The following is a 20,287-nucleotide window of genomic DNA, read 5'->3' as shown; positions in this document are numbered from 1 at the left end:
GGGGGGGAGTATTGAATGCTTGAAAAGTATTGTTGTTGTTATTCCCGGCTCGGACCTCGATGGTTATGCGGGAGGAGTATTAAGAAGTGTGAGCAGTGGTTACTCTCAGCACCTTAAAACGATGCAGGCTGCGGTCTTAGAGGCGTTTGGTCGTAAGAGGCCTCTATATCTCTCGGCCTGAACCTTTTTAGGTTATGGGGGAGGAGTGATGAGGGAGTGGTTGAATATCTCCCGGCCCGGACCTTGTTAGGTTATGCGGGAGGAGTGTTTATCAGCGACTTTATGTTGCTATGTCTTGTAACATGCATATATGAGCATTTTTATTGCATTGTGATGTGCCAACTAGTGAATATTCCTAATTGAATGAGATTGCCTGGGTATGTAATTTTAGTGCATCAAGAGACCTGTAGAAGATCAATGCGATCTAGGTGTGATGACTAATTTACTATGCCGGAACATCAAGAGTTGCGATTGGAATGAAAGGAGAAGCCAACCCCTTAACAAAAAAGAAAGAGCAAACTGATTGTCCCTTGGAATGACCCTCCGAAATTAGTGAGCTAACTTGAGTTGTTTTGCAGATATGTTGTAATTGCGGACGATTATTTTCTTTCAAGAAGGGGGGATGTCACAAGCTGCTGACGTGTCAAGCCATTGAAGAACAGAGCCAATCTTCAGATCTTGGCCAAGGTTCCAAAACCCTAGGAAGAAGCAGCAGCAGAAGAAGAAGTTTTATAGACTTACAAAGTCTTGACTAGTCGCCTATTTTTAAAGAAGACTTCATACCAACTTATGGGACCCCGTCTGATGGGGCCCAAGTGACATTAAAATAAAGCAAAACATATTCAGAAGACTTTGCACAATAAAATATGATGATGTGGCACTTGTATGGACGTTCCGTAATTTGCGGCAGATTTTTAAGAAAATCCCAAAATTTTAGGCTTTGGGCCTTTAAATGTGAGCCTTGGGGGCCCTCGTTGACACTCTTCATTGCGCAGATTACAGAGGAGGTGCTCCTCGGCTATTGTACTTTGCGAATCAGCAATAATAAAGAAATACCGAAAGGGGCGCCAACATTTGGGGCCAGTGCTCTCTTAGGGTGGAACTTCGCCACTTTCCGTCTCGTGTCGTGCATCTTTTTCAGTTCAGTTGTTATTTGAAGTGCTCAAAGTTGTTCAGTCTGTTCCTTTCTATTGGCACGTGGTGCCCGTCTTGTGACAGAACAATAAACCTGATTACTAACAACAATATGTGTGGAAAACCATCGTGTCTTAGAAGAAAGAGTGGAACAACCTAACGTGCTTGAGTTAAGGAGAGATCTACTTTGGTTTCTTTTCCTAATGAAACGGTTGTTCCATCTCTTGACTATATGTGATGTTTACAGATAGTGGTGAGCCTTCGTGCTATGAGAAAGTTATGTTTGCAGATGATAAGCTTAAGTGGCAATTGGCTATGGAATTTGAGCTGAATTCTTTGAGGAAGAATGATACATGGGACTGAGTACCTCTGAAAGAGGGCATGAACGTTCTTCTTTGCAAATGGGTTACAAAATGATGATCACTTCCATTGATGATAAGCAAAAGTACAAGGCTAGATTGATTGCCAATGGTTTTAAGCGACAAAAGGATCTTGAGTTTGATGAAATCTTTTCACCAGTTGTGAAGATGATCACTCTTCGCTTAGTGCTTGCATAAGTAGCCATTGAGGATATGGAACTTGTTCAAATGGACGTAAAAACGACATTCTTACATCGGAATGTTCATGAAGACGTCTATATGCAACAACCACACGGGTTTGTTATTGAAGGCAAGGAAAAGATGGTTTGCAAACTTAGAAAGGCTCTCTATGGGACTAAACAAGGTTCTCGTTAATGTGTCATAAGCTTGATGCTTCTATGAGGTCTCAAGGTTTCAGAAGGAGTGATGAAGATCATTACCTTTACACTAAAAAGGATATAGATGGTAGTCTTTTGATATGGATCTTGCATGTTGACGACATGCTCTTCACCGGGAAAGGACTAGCGTGATAGATGTATTGAAATCAAAGTTGCACAAGAACTTTGATACGAGGAATTTAGCATAGCAGCTAAGATACGAGAAGAGACGTTTTATACGGGGCGTTTCATACGCGTACTAGACGTATTTTTCGAGGATCAAAATAAAATACGTCGATTTTTTCCAAATATATATATATTTTTACAAGTATTATATTATATGGGTCCACACAAAGATATATAATTTATTGAGGTCAAATGTTGCACATAAGTAAATGGAAAGTTGACATCTATATACTCTAAACTCTTAAGGCAAGCCAACTTTCATTGAAGTCTATAAACTGCCTACGTTTCAACAAAGCATTGTACTGAACGTGTAAAACGTCCTGTTCTGTACTCTATTTAAAAAATGCGTTGTTTAGCTCCTATGGAATTTAGGAGAAGCCTCTTTCTTGGTATGAGGATTGCTAGAGATAAGAGCAAGAAAATGCTTTACTTATCTCAGATTGAGTACATTTCCAATGTACTTCAACATTTTAATATGGAGAGGAGGAACGTATATAAGAGCCCATTACCTCCATATGTAAAACTTAGCCAAATTGATTGTTCCAAATCAGAGGAGAAAAAGGTTAAAATGGTTAAGGTTCCTTTGCATTTGTTGTTGGTAGCTTCATGTATGCCATGATTGCGACAAGTTCAGACATTGCATTTGCGGTGAGAGTAGTTAGCACATACATTTCTAATTCTGGTAAGAAGCATTGGAAGGTAGTGAAAGGAGTGATGACATATTTAAGGGGTACAAGGGGTACAAAGGACAAATGCTTATGGTTTGGAACAAGCAAGCACGTGTAAAAGGATAAACGGTTGCTAATTATGCAAGGAATGTGGACAATAGAAGGTCCACTAGTGGCTATGTTTTCAAATTTGTTGCAGGTTCAATATGATGGGAGATGTCGTTTGCAAGATTGCATTGCTCAATCAACCTCTGAGGCAGAATATGTGGCCGTCTCTGAAGCATGCAAAGAATCTATTTGGCTTGCTCATCTAGTGGGAGATTTGGGTGTTAATGTTGAGATTCTGATATTGTATCATGATAGTCAAAGTGCTATTCAACTAGCATGAAATCTTGTGTTTGTGATGACAAAGAACATTGAGATCAATATCAATTCATCGGGGAGATGCTCGAGGACAAGTGTATCCGGCTTGTCAAGGTTCACACACATGACAACCTTGCTGTCTTTCTCATAAAGGGTTTACCTCATGAGCGTTTTGCACACTATTATGACTTGATGGGCATCGGGTAGAGCCATGATACTCTACTTACCCTTTTCTCCGCTTATTGGCAGCCTTTAAGCGGGAGGTTGTTGGAGATAAAGGCCATTAGGCCAATACCATCACAACATATTGTTGACTGAACCTAATTTTATTCTTTCTTATTGATAATATAGAACAATAAGGAGCTCACATATGGTGTGAGAAAAAGCTCTGCCAAAACCTCTCTCTCTCTCTCTCTCTCTCTTCTCTCGAAACCCTAATCTCTCAGCCCCTGCTTCCCTTCCGCATTGTGCACTCATCAACATTTAGCTATTGGGTGGATCCTGTTCCACCGGCCCTTGCCACATCATCAAGCCGTCACATCCAAGCACGACATCAATGGACCAGATAGGAGCAGGCCTCCTCAAAACCTGCCGCTATCAGCTTCATTCCCTACCCACCCATCCATGACATCCTACATTCCCAGTTATGATTGGACGGAGCTGGCTTGGTATATGCTTATTATGTTTGTACTCTGTGAGCATTTAGTTTTTTTATACTAGTAGATCTAGACTAGAGCTTTCATTTCTTCTCCCCACCCATGGATGCACTACGCTCACCTAAGAGCTGATTGGTTTCCTAGCACCTATATTTTGTACCTTTTGTCATTTTTCTGGAGATCCAAAGGACAGACTTATGTATATTGATTTGTCTTGTAGGTCGAGTGCGCACTTATGTATATTGACCTGTCTTGTAGGCCAAGTGCGGCATTTAGAATACGTTAAAAAATCTCTCAAATCTCTCTCTTTCTCTCCCCCCGTCTGTCTTGCTGATTTTGCGTTCTAGTAATCATGCTATGTTTGAGGATCAAGTATTGGAGTGCTTTGCATGCTGTATGCCTCTCGTAGGTACACAGGGGAGGGCATTAATTTTTATGATCTTTTTTTGGATAGAGCGTTACTCCAAAGGTAGCTTTGGGAGGAGAATTTTTTTGGCTAGGTCATCAAAGAAAGTCAGGCCTTGGATTGGCTGCAAGATACAGTTCAGATAAATCTGTATGTTGCTAACTTACCCTGCTATTTGTGTTTTGACAATGCTTACCTTGGTTCTTCTCACTATAGTATACTTCTTGTTAATGTAAGGTGCTTGTTTGGTTTGCAGATTGCAACTTGTCAGCTTGCGAGCACGGGTATGCTCTCAATGAATTATGTGGAAAAAGTAACGGACAAGGTATTTGGCTCTGATGAGGCTTATCAACGGTCCTTAAATTGTCAGCTCAAGTCTGCTTTTAGAAAGATCTATTGCATCTGTTTTTTGCTTATAGGTTTCTCTTGCAACTGATTTTTTATTCAACTCATCAACCAGAGAGGCAGTTTGTAGTGTTGGATATGATTATCTGTTTCGCCATGTAAGTGTTTGGTCTGAAACCTTCTCTCTTCATTCGCTTGGTCACACCCGAAAGCTGACTCAAGCTCATTGGATTTGCAGTGTCGTTTGAGAGGGCGATTAGACAGTAATGGCTGTGCCGCGGCATATCTGGAAGAAAGACTGAATTTGGGAGTCAACTTTATTCTCTCTGCAGAGGTCAGTTATAACAATCAAACTGTTGTTTTTCCATTCTTTTGCAGGTGTTGAAAGAGTTGGCTGTTTCAAGTGACTTCTAAATGGCAACTGCAAAATTTTATTTTCAGATTGACCATTGGAAGAAGGACTATAAGTTTGGTTTCGGAATGACTGTTGGAGAGCTTTGAAAAGGATCTGCCTATACGTGAGCCTTATGCACTGGTTTTTCTGAAAGGCTCTTTCGTCAGGTGTTATCAGCTATCCTGGTTGTGCTGTTTTCTAGAGCTGCATTGTCGTATGCAGTGAATTTTTCTTGTCAATGCGATGGCCCCTCCGCAGAAGCATCCAGTGTGAGCGCGTGCTGTGAAGTGCAAGTCAAATACTGGTACTTTTTTCCTGCCGTTCGAGCAGACATGCCACCATCTTCCGTGCAAAACCTTTGTCTGATTTTCCTGGCAGTTCTTGTCTTTAGGTCAGCACTATTGAACAAGTGATTCCTGCTTGGAGATAAGGCAGCATGCTGGTCTCGAGCATTTTTTACGTGCCATTCTTTGGCCTACTTGCACCAGCTTAAAAATAATGAGTTGAAGCAACATTACATGACAGAAAATGATCATTCATTCTCACCTTCATTGGGGAGCTAGTGGGCTCTTAAGATGGGTCCAAGTCTAAAGTGGAACTCAGTTTTTTGCCAATCACTTGCAAGCATGAATGTTTTGTGGCTAAAGAGTGTACTATAAAACCATGTACTTCATGGGGTTTAGTTCTCAGGAGTCCTCTCCGCTTCAGTGCAATCACTGCATCTTTTGCCGTAAAGCTGAGACTATTTTGTTGCATGAGTGAGGCGTTTCAGGTAGGTTTCACAAGTAGCATCGTGTCAATATCTCAGTAGTGCAAGGTGAAATGTCAAGGTTAAATTTTCTGTACCTTTTGTAAGTCTCGGCTTCAGTAAAAAGGTTTTAGAGACGTACAGGGCCTTTGAGAGAGAGAGAGAGAGAGAGCAGAGAGAGCATATTAATGTCTGTTAAAGGCCAAACTTGCCTCTTGTTTATAAGCATGTTTATTGAAAGCTTGTGCGTGCGAGAGAGAGAGAGAGAGAGAGAGAGAGAGAGGGAGAGAGCATATTAATGTCTGTTGAAGGCCACATGTACGGGCATCCATGGCCTTTATTGCAAGTGCATCCATATCCCTTAAGCCACAAGGGAGACATAAGACCGTCTCTTTTGTGCATTTTTATTTATAGATCAATGTCAATGCTCAAGCTCATTATAATTGTCCACTTTGGCACAAAAATAATAGTTCCTTATAATGAGCTCTCCAGTAATATCCATAAACTAAGCGCATAAACCATAAATCAAGTGTGCTCGCCATAAGTGGAATGCCTTCGCACTATCATCTTACACCTATCACTCACTAATCTATGACCACCACCAATCAAGTTATCATATTCAACAATTCAATTCACATATAAGAGACATCAAATAACAAAAAACATTTCATCAAATATAATTTTCATTACACTAAAAGAGGAGAGTAACTTTTTGAAATGTAGAGTGGGCTATGAAACAAACTTCTAGGAGATGGGTTCATTGATGAAGCAAGGATGTTTTTTGCAATAGAGTTAATGGAATTTGAAAAGAAGTTCGATTAGTTGTTTATTCACAATTGAACAAAGATCACTTACTTCAGAAAAAGTGGACCTTTTATTGCAAACTATTTGATTAGAAATTGCAAAAAGCTCGGAGTGGAGGTGGAAAGCTATTTTCAAGGGAAGCTTGATGAAGAAACAGTGTGGTGGTTTGGCCATATGCCAATAAGAGTGCATAAAAGGGAAGGTTGTCCATCAATAGCTATGCCAAGTGGGTAACAACATTAGGAAAACAATTGGATGGGAGGAGGCTGTTGATTCTCTCTTGATGCATGCGTATATAGCCACATCTCCAAACAACAAAGTGATTGTTGAAGAGAGTGGAAGAGGATGTAACTTTAAAAGAGCAACAAGATTGAGCAATCAAAAGGAAGGGGAGCACCATAGCACCATTGATCACTTTGCCACTCTTCAAGTTCTCATGAAGGAAAGCTAGTTGAAAGGGAAAGCTTTGATTGGATTGTTGCTTTTTGGACTTCCAAGTTCCCTAAGAGAATCTTTGGAGACATGGCAAAACTGCAAGTGCTAAGTGAATATATGCATGCGATCTCTCATATTTACGAGAAGAAGATATGTCGAGAGCACATAAGAAGGAATCTTAGATTTTTTAACAAGCACTATTGGTGTCGAGCAAAGATGTCTACTCTCATGACTCTCTTTGTGTTGCTCATAGGTGAATTAAAACACATGGTACTTGCCTCCATCTGACTTTGGCTCTCATTCTCTACAATGCAAGACATGGCATTGGGGGACATGGAGAGGAGTTTGATCAACTATGCACTTTATGCCCCCAAAAGTTCGTGATCTTGCCTCTCATTACACTTTACTTTCCCCACATTTTCAAACATGAGCTCTCTCCACACACTTTCTTTCCAACAATGATGTGGGCTCTCAATTTTGATGTTTATTTTCACAATTCAGAGAGCATCAAGAGTCATTTATCAACTCCACACACTCCACATCATATGTTTCTTTTGGTCCCCTGGTTATATTTGATCTTCGAGGACGATAATGACCCCAGCCCAGCCCCCCCCCCCCCCCCCTCTCTCCCCGAGTTTTCCCCCTCTTGCATGCGCACATGAACCTGACTCCTCCTCGCACAACCACCCCCTTGCACTTGACTATCCCACCCTCTCCATAACTTCGTGTGAGGTTTAGTCGCCATGCCTGATTACACATCATCTGATTGTCATGTCTCACTCTGCCCAAGTTTCTAGTTGTCGTTCTTTTCAAAGAAGAGTAGAAGTAAAGGAAAACAATGATTCCACTGCTCGTTATTAAAAAAAATTAAGACATACGTCTCATTAGAGGTTGGACAAAAATGATGAGACTGCATGCCTCCTCCAATTGAGACGAGCTAGCGTAATTAGGAGTACATACAATTATTTGTAGGAGATATAAATGGTGGAGTTAACACAAACCACTTGGATACGAGGTAAACTAGGAGAGCATGAGTGACATCACCATATACAAAATGTGGTAAGGGGAGCAGGGAAGCCTACCTCGGAGAGGTTTATGAATCCCTTGAGGGATCCACCTTCCAAAAATTACCTATAGCACGTGCGTTCAAGAGGTACTTTTAAAATACTTGCATACACACATACACACACTCATCACCATGAATTAAGTGACTCTTTTGTTTTACAATCTGTAAGATGTTTTTTAAAACCCCTTATACTATATATAGCACCGATGGCACACTTTTTGCACAAAAAGTTGAAGTGGGAAGCCTCTGTAGCATGGAAATCTCACCATGGTCGACTTGCAAGGTTTCGTACACCCGTGGTGTCGAAAGGATGCACCCCAACCTGCTAGTTCATTTTCATCATAGCACCAAATGACACTAAGCATGCCATTGGTGGGTGCAAGTCATTCTTATTCTCCCTTGCTACTACTGACCATAGAACGCCATAGCTATGACCTTATTATTCATACAGATGGGCACCCTTAAGTGTTTGAGGCTTAATTGTTCTCTAACAATGTCATGGATGCTTGAGAGATCAATCTTCTTGAGTATCCTACAAGAAAGCACTAAAAGATTCTAAAAGAATGGTGTGATAGATTCTAGAAGATTGAGGAAAGTACTTGCACCATCGCTTATGTCATCACCTATGTCATCGTCTATATCATCACTAGAAGGTTCTAGAAACATCTAGAAGGATCCATAAGATTTTAAGAGATTCTAAAAAGGTTCTAAAAGCATCTAGTAGATTTTAGAAATTTCTAAGAGTATCAAGATGATTCCAGAAGTAGCAAGAAGAATCTAGAAAGTTCTAGAAGTTTGAAGAAGAATCTACAAGGTCCTAAAAAGTTCTAGAAGTTTGGATGGTTGTTACCTCTTTAAGCTTGAGGAAGACTCTAGAAGATTCTTAACCTCCTTAAGCTTGAGGGAGACTCTACAAGATTCTTAACCTCCTTAAACTTGAGGAAGAACCTTTAACCTCCTCAAGCTTGAGGAAGAACCTAGAAGGTTTCTAACCTCCTTAAGCTCTAGTATAGATAGAGGTCTTTCTCTACAAGCCCCTCATTCTCAACACCACTTGTGAGGTAAGCCCTCTCCCAGTTCTTGTCTTGTGTTCGAGTCTAGTTCTTGTAATCAAGTCTTGTTTTGTCCTCTAGCATTGTAATACGAGTTTTGTAATCAAGTTCTCTTAATCAAGATTAAAGTCTTGTTCTTGCATTGTAAGTCAAGCATTGTGATCAAATCAGTTAATAAATTAATAAGTTAATCAAGTATCAAGTCTTGTGATCAAGATTATAAACTCAATCAAATATTAAGTCTTGTAATCAAGATTAAGTTTATAATCAAGTTTGAAGCCCTCGTATATTCTGAGAATCTCCTCTCGCTCTCTTCTAGCTTGAGGTGTGCTCATAACAGTTGGGCAAGACTCAACTTCTTGATATTGCCTAACCATGGAGTCTCTTTTGGAAGGTGTAATGTCTAACTGCAAAAATTGCAATAAACAAATTTAGGAGCTACATACGCGATGGAAAATAGAGCAACCACACTTGCCAAATCTAGTGGTGCAAGACCTACAACGCCGAGTCCAAGTACTATATAAAGCCAATATATACCAAAATCCATCCATGATTTCAACTTATCTAGTGGGACAAGTAGAGCAACCGCACTTTGCAAAGTCCAATGGTGCAATAGCTTTAGCTCAACAAAGAAGGAGCCAAATTTCAACCCACCTAAGAAGTACGATGATTAGACAAGGTCAAAGTTTAGAGGCTTCTTTCAAGAAGTGGAGCTGCTTATATACATGCAACCAAAGCTTTACCCAAATGGTGTCCCCTCATGTTAGTTTCATTGGTGCACTTCTCTCAACATGCTTTGGAGAAACAGTTGTCAAAACCAAGCTTCGCAAGCTACGACAAGGCTATCATTTTTTTTCATTCATTGGGGAGGGAAAGGGAAAGCTTTTCTTTGAGGATATATATCGCTAAGCTCCACCATCAACACATCCGAAGGAAGAGCAGAGCATCGCGCTGTTCTGACGAGCCAAGCGCCGTCTTTATACACAGAGGCCATTGGGAGAGGCTATACGCAGCAACAAAATGGGCTTGAGGGGAGCCCACCCTGCCAGAGAAAATCAGCCGATCCCACCATGGGGAGGAACCCCTGCTACACACAGCAAACCATGCCGAGAGATTGCTGGAGACCCGACCGCCTTTGAGTCTTGAAAGGGAGCTAGGAGGGTGACCACTCCCACTTCCAAAAATGTAGGGAGGTCTTCGCTAGCGTTGGAGAGGCCGAAATGGAGGCGTCCGCCCCTCCACCCTTGCCCTGCAGGACACTGCATCCTAGGTCCATAGTGGTTCACATCTCTTGCTGCAACAGAACCATCGGGCATCCCAAGTTCCAACTCACATTCCCTCACAAGGGAAGGCATGCAAGATGCATAGCAGTTGCTAGCGAAGCCAAGCCTTAAAGCATCCTCTTAAAAATTTGCTTTTCGCAATGGAATATGGTTTCCTTGTGATGTACGAGAAAGAAACACCAAAAATTCACAAATTTCAAGCGGGAAATACCTCTAAGACAAGCACAACTAGGCTACGGGAAATAAGTTTGAGGTATGGAACGTTGTCAAGGGGAGTTCGCCTAGCAATGTAGAGACGAGAGATGATGCCCGCTATGGTTCAACCCCTGCGACATTAGGGTGTGCATCAGATTCCAAAATAAAAAAGAGGTTAGAAAATTAAACGACTGCCCACACACAAAAGTTGTAGAAGGATTAGCTCACTATTCCATTGCTAGCAAATCAGAGCAAGTGTCAGAGAAAGCTTGTGTGATGAGCTCATACAGCTCCATAGAGTTGAGCCGCAAGTAGCAATACAGAACATCCTCTATACTCGTGTTGTCATCATTCACACAAGACATGACAATTGCTTCTTGGCTCCTCCTGCCGCAGCACACCGCAACCATCATCTGCAACATACTCTCCCTAAAATCCAGATACGGGTTTACTGATTGCTTTTCCACAGCTTCCATGGCGCCTTCTCTTAACAGTCTCTGCACATCATCATCATCACCATAGAGCACCAGCGGCTTTCTTGATCTGCAACTGCCATTAGCAGCTTCATTACCTGCGGCTTTCATCCTTTCTCTTGATTTCTCCCCTTTCTGAATCGACAATGTGGGCAAGTTCTCAACAGCACCTGCTCTTTGGATGTCTTTTCTTGCGAATCCGCGCACATCCTCCTCACTATGATTGCTTTTCCTGCCCAATAAGAAGCTGCAGCAGTCGGATGTTACACCCGCAGGCGGAGATGGTGACGAAAGAAGGGGCTGCTGCTCTTTCCTAAACACAAGGCAGAAATCTTCACATCGCCTTGCTTTGGCCTTTGCCACCGACGACGATGCCATTGTACTGTCACTGCCAGAGCTTGGTGAAGACGACGAAAAGCAGTCCCAAGCAAGTTCTGAAGGGCAGGCATGTTCGCTGTTGAGCGATAAGGAGGAGCGAGCCTGCTTCTCCTCGGACAGGCGGGTGCCAGACATGGAGATTGTGGTTGAATCTTCATCAGAGGCGAAGGTATCGACAAGTGAGAGGCCGTCGCGGAGGCAGGAGAGCACATAGAGGGCATCGATGCTCTGTGAGACGCGAGATGAATGGATGTAATCGACACTGTGCTCCGGTGAGAGGGAGCCAGTGGCAGTCGATTCAGAGGTCGAGGCATCACCAAGCAGTCGAGGGTTCACCTTCTTTGCTCTCTGGTTGGCACGCCGCAAGCTGAGAGCTCTGGCAAGCATAGCCATTGCCATGTTGATATGATGTCAAGTCAGACCTTGTAAGCCAATGCTCTGCCCAGTCACCTTCTTAGGCTTAAGCATAAGCATCTAGAGTCCTGAAAGATTAGATTAACTGCATGTCAATCGTCCGACAGAGGCACGCTTGTTGATGTGTCAGATACGTGTTTGCGACTGAATAATCCAAGATCCTTGTGTGAGCAACATTCAATTGATCTCAATGCCATGGATACATGAATAGCTGATGCAGAGAACAATTATAAAGCCTGTCTTTGTGCAACAATACCATTGCCCATCTGCATAAAGCCCAAAATGCCAAGGCAACCAGTGGCTTTTCTCTTAATCCAAAGTTGTCTCTGTCTAATCCCAATAGACAGGGCATGAGCATGTGTTTGAGTGTGTGTGTGTGTGTGTGTGTGAGAGAGAGAGAGAGAGAGAGAGAGAGGCTCTTCTTTTCTGTTATGTGTGTGTGACTCAGAGACGGGAGTTACGTTTCTCTCACTGACAAGCCTAATCTTGGCATATAAGAGCAGCATATATATGTCCCTACCCTCTTTAATGCACTGTCCTTTTGCCTCTTGCATTGCATTGTGAGCTATTATAAGAGCTTCCAGTGGGTAGGGAGGGCCTCTTCGAACCTCTGTTATTCGATCTCCAAATCATCACTCTAGCCAATCATGTGCCACATTTCTCGTTTTGAGGTCTACTTTCAAAGCTGAACTGGGATTTTTTTTGCTTTCTTGTACCGTGAAGTATTTTGAAGGACATTGGCTTAATTTCACTCACAATGAGGTCACATGTGGCTTCATATGGGCCAAGTGTTCAAACATTGTTAGGGAAAAATCATTTTTCCAAACATACAAAATTCCTTTCCTTGAATTTTTCAAAAGGAAAATTTGAAAAATTACGTTGTATTTTTGGCGTTTTAACACTATTTTTCTCTATTTTGGGGCGGATTTTCTCCTTTTCCCCTTGCCCTCTACAGGCATTTTGGAAATTCAAAACGGCACGATTTTATGCTGAGACACACTTTTCCCGAACACTGGTCCCCAAGGACATTGGTTTCATTTACCCTCCGTCCTCATGGCTTTATATGGGCCAAGGGTTGACACACCCCTCTTGTTAATAGCCCTAGAGCGTATTTATGGTAGCCTAGAGCACTCTTAAGAGCTATTTGTATCATGTTTAAGATCTAGGGCTCATGGAGCATCTTCGTTTCTAACCTGCAGCCCCCAGGCCATGGTACTCGGTGGGCTTGAAGATGGTGCTACAACAGCGGGGTAGGGGCGAGGCGGAGCCGTTGGCAGTTGTGGCACATGAGGATCTGGAGGGCGGTCTGCTTTGGGGTGGGCGACCGGGCACCTCCCCCTTGCCTATCTGTGGCTACCCCTTGCCATCCCCTGCTGAATGGACCCTTCCGAAATGGAAAGGAGCCCCATTCTAAATATGGAATGGATAATGCTCATGCAAATAATAGAAAGGGGCTTCATAGAAAGAATGCCTTTGGTCAACCTTCAACCTACTATCTCCCTTTAGAAAGGAGTTCCTGTAATGCAGGGGGTGGTTGAAGGACCCCTACATTTGATGGTATAAAATTAACATCTAGGACCCTTCACTTTTGAAGGGCCCTCAAAGAGACCTATGGTATAAAATTTAGATTGAGGACCCTTCACTTTTGAAGGGCCCTCAAAGAGACATATGAGCATGCATTTTCCTACCCCCTATTATCACCTTTAAAGGGCCTATGGAGGAGCCCTCTTGCACATGCACATCCAATGTTTGGCTACCATATCTTCTTAATAAGTCTCCCTATTACAACATTCTTGATGTTGAGGAGTGGATAAGAATATGCAAGGGGTATCACTCACAATTGTGAGTTAAAAAAAAAAAAAAAAAAAAGAATACGCAAAGATAAGGGGGAAAAAAAAACCTTGCCCAGGTTGAATTCCTTAAAAGAAAGCAACCTACATAAGTAAAAATAGATTTTGTGGTTGTGTACATGTATGTTGTATTGATTGGTGTATGGACACTTCACACACACTATAGGATAATCAAGTTAATATGCCTAAGATGGGGGCAAATCTTGGTCATCCTTAAATAAAAGATCTCATAATGACAAGAGTATGGACCTTGTGTATCAAGGTTGTGGAGGCGGGTTCCTAGGGGTGGCTACCATGATAGTCGATGTAATTATGATCTGTGGATGTTGTCATGGCTTAACATGAGCATGACAAAACATTGTAATTTTTTGGGATGCTCAATATAATCCACTCACAATTGTGAGCTATTATAAAAAAAAAAGTTAATAGAGATGACATAATAAAATCCACAAATAAATTTTTCATAAATCCAGACAAAACATTCAAACAAATCTACCTAGCTTTTAAAGATGTGCAACACATCTTGCTCTCTGACCATTGCTTATAAATTTATAGACATGTGATAAATATAGGTTTTCTAGTGTCACCAAGGTTAACTTTTGGTCTACTTTAATCAACCTTCTCTCACTAAAATTGGTCATTCAAGATATAGAAAGGAAAAACAATAAAAGGATAAAACAATGAAAATGTGCTAGAGAAGGTGCATTGATGGCTTAGAAGGGCCAGGAAGATAATGATACTTTCAAAAGTGCATGAAGATCTTAATCTTGAACTTGACCTATTTTTATGAAAATGACGATAAAACAAGTCCTTACTATATGATCAAATGGGCGTTAAAATGGGTTCCGAATGCTTTCGAAAGAGAGCAAGTTAGAGGACTAGAAAGTCAGAGGGCCTAGCTTGGGGAGCAAGGCACCGAGATGTGTGAAAGAGGCGGGAGTGGTGGCCAAAAGAGGGCAACATCTCTTGCTTTGAGTGCAAGTAACCTTCTCCACCCTTTTTTCCCAAAAGAAAGGGGCTCTTTCTAGGGGTGGGGTCAAAACAACAACTTTATGAGCTTGTGCATCAAAATGGAAACCCTTTTGGATCATGGTTAACCATTTCTATTGGTATGGGTAGAGATCATCCTAGAGTGTACATAAACTAGTCTTTAATTTCTTTGTGCAGACGGTGCTACATTTTTTCCATGGCTTCCCCAGGCGCTCCATGACTTAGGAGTGTTTTTGAATCAATATCTTTTAGTAATGTACGAGACAACAATGGTTGCTAGGTTGCTATCGACTAAAGTGATTTAGGTGGGTGAAAATGTAGCTAAGTGGAAGAAGTGCACACAAGATCTCAAGGAGACACATGGCTTGTTGGGCACACCCATGGGATGGTTCAATTGTGTATATGATACATGTTGTTTGTTCATTTTTGCATTTCTTTGCAAAAGTTTCATTGTAAGTGTAAGGGCATTGACTGCTTGGCTTAGCATCAAGCTTTAGAAAGACGAATTGTATGCTGACAGATGGCAGAATTAACCCCCTTCAAGTCCTTATAAGACCAAGCAAACACATCCTTGTACTCCTTGAGTATCTGAATCAATAATTCTTCCTCATCTGAAGATAGATCTGTAGTGATATAAGCAGGTTTAGGCTCTTCTCTTGGCATTGCTAAATCTATTCGTTTAGCCTCCTCAGGTCCATCATAAGATTTCTCTGGTTCAGCTTTCTCCCTAATTGGTTGTTCGATAATGATTTTGCGATGTTGAACAATGTACTTCTTGTAATGAAAAGGTACACTTATTTCGTCTTTTCCTGACGCTTTCTCGCTTCTGTTTTAACTCTCCATTTTTGTCATCCACACCTCTTTCAACGTACGTTTCAGATCATTGTATTTATTTTCCCGTTCAACCTTCGTCCATCGAGGCTTGTTGGCAGCGGCCACTTTCTTTGATGTGTCATCAGGAGATTTTGTCATTTGTCCTTTTTTTGGTTTCAATTTATTTGGCTGGGAGGGTGTTGAGGGTTTCTAATTACTTTGTCTTTTATGCAATCAAGGGCCCCCAATAATCTCAAGTAAGACTATTTTCCATCAATGTATAATGGCATTGGGTTGTTTCTTACCCCCCTTTTTGTGCGCTTGTTCTTGTAACGTCGTTGTCTCCTGGGTTTCTCATTTGGAAAGTCAAAGAACTTTTCAAAGTTAATTTCAGGATCAATGTCGTGACCTTCTAGTTTTTCATCATTAGCACTAAGTTCTAAGTACTCTTGAGTATCAAGGGTGTCATAGTAACATTCATTGCTTGGCTTCCTATCATCCTTTAAGATGTGGTTCGAATGTCTTTCCATGGTAAGATCTCGAATAGAAATCTCATCTTGGATACGCAAGCACTACATTTGAGTCCCTAACTCTCATATCACTTTATTAATCCCGATTGTTTCCTGATTATCTCTTTTTGGATTCACCCTAATCATGCAAAAATGTACCAAGTCTAGGCGATTTTCATCGAAAAACTTGGTAGGTGTGATCTCATTGACACACACACATCTAAGGTGGCCAAAATTTGAGTTCACTCCAAGGGTTCCATTCATTCTTCAGGAAAAGGCTCAGGTATATAGTCAAAATCTTCAAAAGGTCTCTCTTGCTTGTGCTCATCCTTGACAGAACTATCACAGTCTGAAGCTCCAGACACCCACATGTGAGCTTTAGAGTTCAACCATGCAGGTACCTCAGGCTCTATAGTAGTTGCCAAATTAAAGTCCTCTACGAATGTTCTTCGTACATCCCTATAACCGTGGTCATTTAAATTGATGCAGGTAGTGGTCTCCATGTGGTGCATGTAGGTATGATCATAACCCCAGTCTTGAACCATCTATAATTGGCACATGAACGACGTTCCTGGAATAATATCGTAGTTTTTCTCAATACCAAAATCTACTATCGCAAATGCATGTTCATACTCAATTCCATAAGAAGTCATTACCATCTGTTCCATACTCAATTCCATTAGAATTCATTACCACATGTTCCAAGATTGCAATAGGCTTTGAAATATAGCCATCAGCTAGGTGCAATTTCATCCTTGTTCTTCTAAGGGTAGGATTTCTCCATCTCTCCCAAATGAGTTTAGTAGAAATGGAAACCCCCACTTCACTGTCCAGAATTGCAATGGTTTCTACTCCTTGATGCTCTATGGACAATGAGGTATTCCCTCCTTTGCCTTGATGTAACCACCAAATTTGTTTATTGGAAGTGGTTTTGCATTCTTTTTGGGTACGTTCCAATCTTCCATTTCTCGGTTTAGAGTTTCAACTGGTTTTTTTATTCCCATTTTCTCAAGACACTTCTCAATATCTTTCCACATGTGTGGTATGATTTTTAGCAGTTCATCCACTGTTAGCGTGTACATCTCACTGGTGGTAACATGAGATCTTGCAACCCCTGAGAATCTATGATGGGCTTGAAGGTTCCTTCTTGTGATGGTAGGATCATAACATCAAATTTTACTTCATAAGGAACCAAGTAAGAAGGCAACTCCTTAAAGATTTCCTCCCTACTATCCTCTGATTTCTTTGTGCCTTAGTCGCCATATATGGATTGCATGTCGACATCCACCTTGCCTCTGTCAAGGTCGACTTCAGCAATGGGAGCTAAACCCCATTCCTGATTCTCATCTCTAGCTTTCTTAACATTGTCCAAAAGTTCTTCGGGCCAATCATCTTTGACCTTTGGCACATTAGGCGGTATCTGGTAAACACCGTTACCCATAATGTTCTTTGCCACCTGTCAAATCTTTTTGACACGTGTTTGCTGGTTCTCCCCCTCGAAGATGTTTGAGCTTTCTTTTCTTGCCTTGTTTGTTGGTTGTTCCCTGTCGATTTTCACTTGCAAGTAGAATTTCATGACCTTGTTCTTGTTTTCTCTCTTCTTTACCTTCATTAGGATCCCTAAGGTCTACAAATGATTGAGGTATTATCCTCTAATGGATAGGCATAGCTGGTGGAGGTTCCATGAGGGCTTGAGCCGTCTCATCAACTTTTTGCACATCTCCAGCCGAAGCTTTTTCCACTCTACGTTAGGATATGTCAGCCATTTATGTTACATTGTCGTTTGGTTGTCCAGTCTGGCTTCGTATGCCTTCAAAATTGCTTCCAATGTCTTGAATTTCTTATCGAGTAGCACCCAACCTCCATAGCTAGCTTCTATTGGCTCTGTTTCACTAGGTTTGTGTTCAATCTCTGATATTTCCTCTAGTATGACATTAGACTTGGTTTTTGCCAGTTGCTGTGATTGCTCTTGATCTTGTGACAACTCAACTATAACAACCTTTAACTTCTTATGATATTGGGCTCTCACTCTATGTCGTGTGGATTTTTTGACTGATTTTGCACTAATAGGATTTTGAGAATTGCTGCCCTCTTTCTCGTTTCTGGTTTTTTGTTTTCCCTATGCTCTCATGGCCGCTTTCGATGGTATTTTTGTCTCTGAGGCTGATCCACTTGAAGATGGTAAAACCTCCACAATGTTCATCATCACTTTTCCTTTTTTATATGGGTTTGAGGGCAGTTTGGGTATAAGTGTTCAATTTTGCATCCTCCACAATATCCTCCCTCACCTTTCTTCACATGAGGAGTGTTGACTAAAACATTCGATTGGTCCTCAGGGTAGTCTCTGTTGTTTGGGCTGCTGAGCATATGGTCTTTGGGCATATGCTTTTGATTTAGTCTCACCCTGATTAACTATGAACATTAATGTTTCATGGCTTAGGGTAAACCCCTTCACCTTGATTTACATTGCTCATCATTGACTCTAAAGCTCTAGAAGATGATATGACACTCTCCTGCTCATACAATTCCATGACCCTTGATAGATAAGGATCACTTAGATGGTAGTGTCCTTGGATTTCCTCTTCGTTGTACGTCTGTACCGATACTAGATCATTATCTTCTGAGTACCGATTTGGATACACATACCTAACTATTGCATGATCTTTTTCGGGTAGTGGCGGTTGATGGCCTAACATCGGTCTTGGTATCTCCACTCCTGGTTGCGGGTTTACAGGTCCTGAGGTGTACCTTGGTGGTGGTGGTCTGTTTGGTTGATACCGAGGATCCCGCATTCTGCTAGTACTGCGGGTTAGATTGATAAGGCCTTTCCCTAACTTTCTCTGGATTGTAATAGCATTCCTTAGTGGTATGGTTTGTCCACTTATTCTCTATGGCACATCACTACTGCTTAGGTATGGCTGCAACATCATAGGGAACTATTGTGTCGGATGATCTCCTCCATAGGTTAAGAATCATCTCAACGGTCGTACTCTCTGGTTCTAAATTCCCAACTTTTGTCCCATTTTCCTCACAAGTTCCTCTGCAAGTAGTTCGATAGTGTCTATTGTTGTGGTGGTGTTTTCGTCGTACTTGATCCACTACTTACAGAATGAGAATCTGTTGAATTCACATCGGCATCTTGCAACACTTTTCCATGAATTTGGCAGTCGTCCACTAGGTAGACTGCTTCTTTTGTAACCTCGTCCAATGTCATAAACTTCTTTTGTTGGAATTAGGGTTGCAGAGAAACGCGGACAGCTTGGAGAAGACGAAGGAAGCTCAAGGCACACAACTGAGAGTGTGTGTGCTTAGTGTGAAATGGAAAGATAGATAGCCCTAGAGTGATGGGTGTATATTCAATGCACGGGGGAAAAAACCTCCTAAAGAGGAAAAAATGGCCGAGCGGTCCTAGTGTGTTCACACACATCACTACCATGTACATGTATATGGTAACAAATCCCCCCCTGGAGTGATGCAATGAATGAGAGCTGGAACATGAGTAAAGAGAAGTGCCATGCCCTGAGGACATGATCAGTCCACAAAGGGGAGTAAGCCCAAAGCTTTGAGCTTCTCACAGGACAATGAATTTGTGAAAAGATTTGCAAGGTTGTCTTGTGTTGGCACATAAGCCAAGCTGATCTCTCCTGCTGAAAGCCTCTCCCTGACATAGTGGTAATGCACCTCAATGTGCTTTGTGCGAGCATGAAAAACTGGGTTCTACGCAACTGCCAATGCTCTCCGACTTTTAGTGTAGATAGTGTCGGCAGTGTCCTGTCCAACACCCAAATCAGCCATAAGGCATCTGAGCCATACACACTCAACCGTAGTTATGAAGACTTCCTTGTACTCAGCCTCATGACTTGAAGTGGCCACAGTAGGTTGCTTCTTGCTCAACCATGATATACATGAAATGCCAAGCATGAAACAAAAACCACCCGTGGACACTCGCGTGTCAAAACAACCAGCCCAATTTGAGTCCAGAAAAGCATGTAAGTTTGGCATCAATGATCCCCCCTTGGGATAAAACAAGCCAAGATGTAAAGTGCCACTAAGGTAGTGGAAAATCCTCTTGGTAGCCTGCCAATGCTTAGACCCTGGGCTATGCATAAATTTGATGACCTGTGAGACTGCAAACTGAATATCTGGCCTCGTATTGCATACATAAATGAGGCAGCCAACATGAGTTTGGTAAAGAGTGACATCAGCAGAATCATCAGCATCATGTAGACTCAACTTCAATCCTGTTTCCATGGGAGTGGCAATAGGTTTGCAATCCTCAAGTCCAAACTTACATAGTAATGTTTCTATGTAACTTTTCTGACACAAGGCAATATCACCATCACACTGCTTAAACTATATGCCCAAGTAATGATGCAACAGGCCCAAATA

The 20,287-nt window shown here is 41.7% G+C and overlaps 2 protein-coding genes across 6 annotated transcripts in view; one reads left to right on the top strand and one right to left on the bottom strand.

The window, feature by feature from the left end:
• LOC147437553 (mitochondrial import receptor subunit TOM40-1-like) overlaps positions 1 to 5,623 on the top strand; it is a 35,531-nt gene extending 29,908 nt beyond the window's left edge. The window contains exons 7-13 of one of the 4 annotated variants that reach the window (XR_015184891.1): positions 4,198 to 4,299; positions 4,406 to 4,474; positions 4,569 to 4,652; positions 4,733 to 4,828; positions 4,936 to 5,012; positions 5,111 to 5,192; positions 5,280 to 5,623. Coding sequence is in view for 2 of the 4 variants with exons in the window: in XM_086487069.1 (XP_086343195.1) it covers positions 4,198 to 4,299; positions 4,406 to 4,474; positions 4,569 to 4,652; positions 4,733 to 4,828; positions 4,936 to 4,995 (411 nt within the window). In the remaining 2 variants the exon portion in view is untranslated. Of the gene's footprint in view, positions 1 to 4,197; positions 4,300 to 4,405; positions 4,475 to 4,568; positions 4,653 to 4,732; positions 4,829 to 4,935 lie in introns of all 4 variants that reach the window. The other 3 variants (XR_015184890.1, XM_086487069.1, XM_086487068.1) reach the window with 3 other exon arrangements.
• Positions 5,624 to 9,527: 3,904 nt separating this feature from the next.
• On the bottom strand, positions 9,528 to 11,963 carry LOC147437552 (uncharacterized). Of its 2 annotated transcripts, none has more exons than XM_086487066.1 (2): positions 10,700 to 11,963; positions 9,528 to 10,602 (listed from the first exon to the last, which is right to left on the bottom strand). In XM_086487066.1, coding segments are annotated over exons 1-2 (1,023 nt in total). In that variant the 5' UTR covers positions 11,722 to 11,963; the 3' UTR covers positions 9,528 to 10,601. The 2 variants fall into 2 exon arrangements, with proteins under 2 accessions (XP_086343192.1, XP_086343193.1); XM_086487067.1 differs by having other exon boundaries at positions 10,760 to 11,963.
• Between the last annotated feature and the right edge of the window lie 8,324 nt (positions 11,964 to 20,287).

This window comes from Adiantum capillus-veneris, chromosome 17 (genome assembly GCF_014529385.1).
Source record: "Adiantum capillus-veneris isolate H3 chromosome 17, ASM1452938v2, whole genome shotgun sequence".
Classification (NCBI taxonomy): Eukaryota; Viridiplantae; Streptophyta; class Polypodiopsida; order Polypodiales; family Pteridaceae; genus Adiantum; species Adiantum capillus-veneris.
The sequence above is the reverse complement of the archived record's forward strand: the minus strand, read 5'-3'. Positions and strand labels throughout refer to the sequence as shown.

Bases quoted from the DNA above. Each gene is read 5' to 3' on its own strand.
- LOC147437552 (XM_086487066.1), bottom strand. From the start codon at position 11,721: ATGGCAATGGCTATGCTTGCCAGAGCTCTCAGCTTGCGGCGTGCCAAC.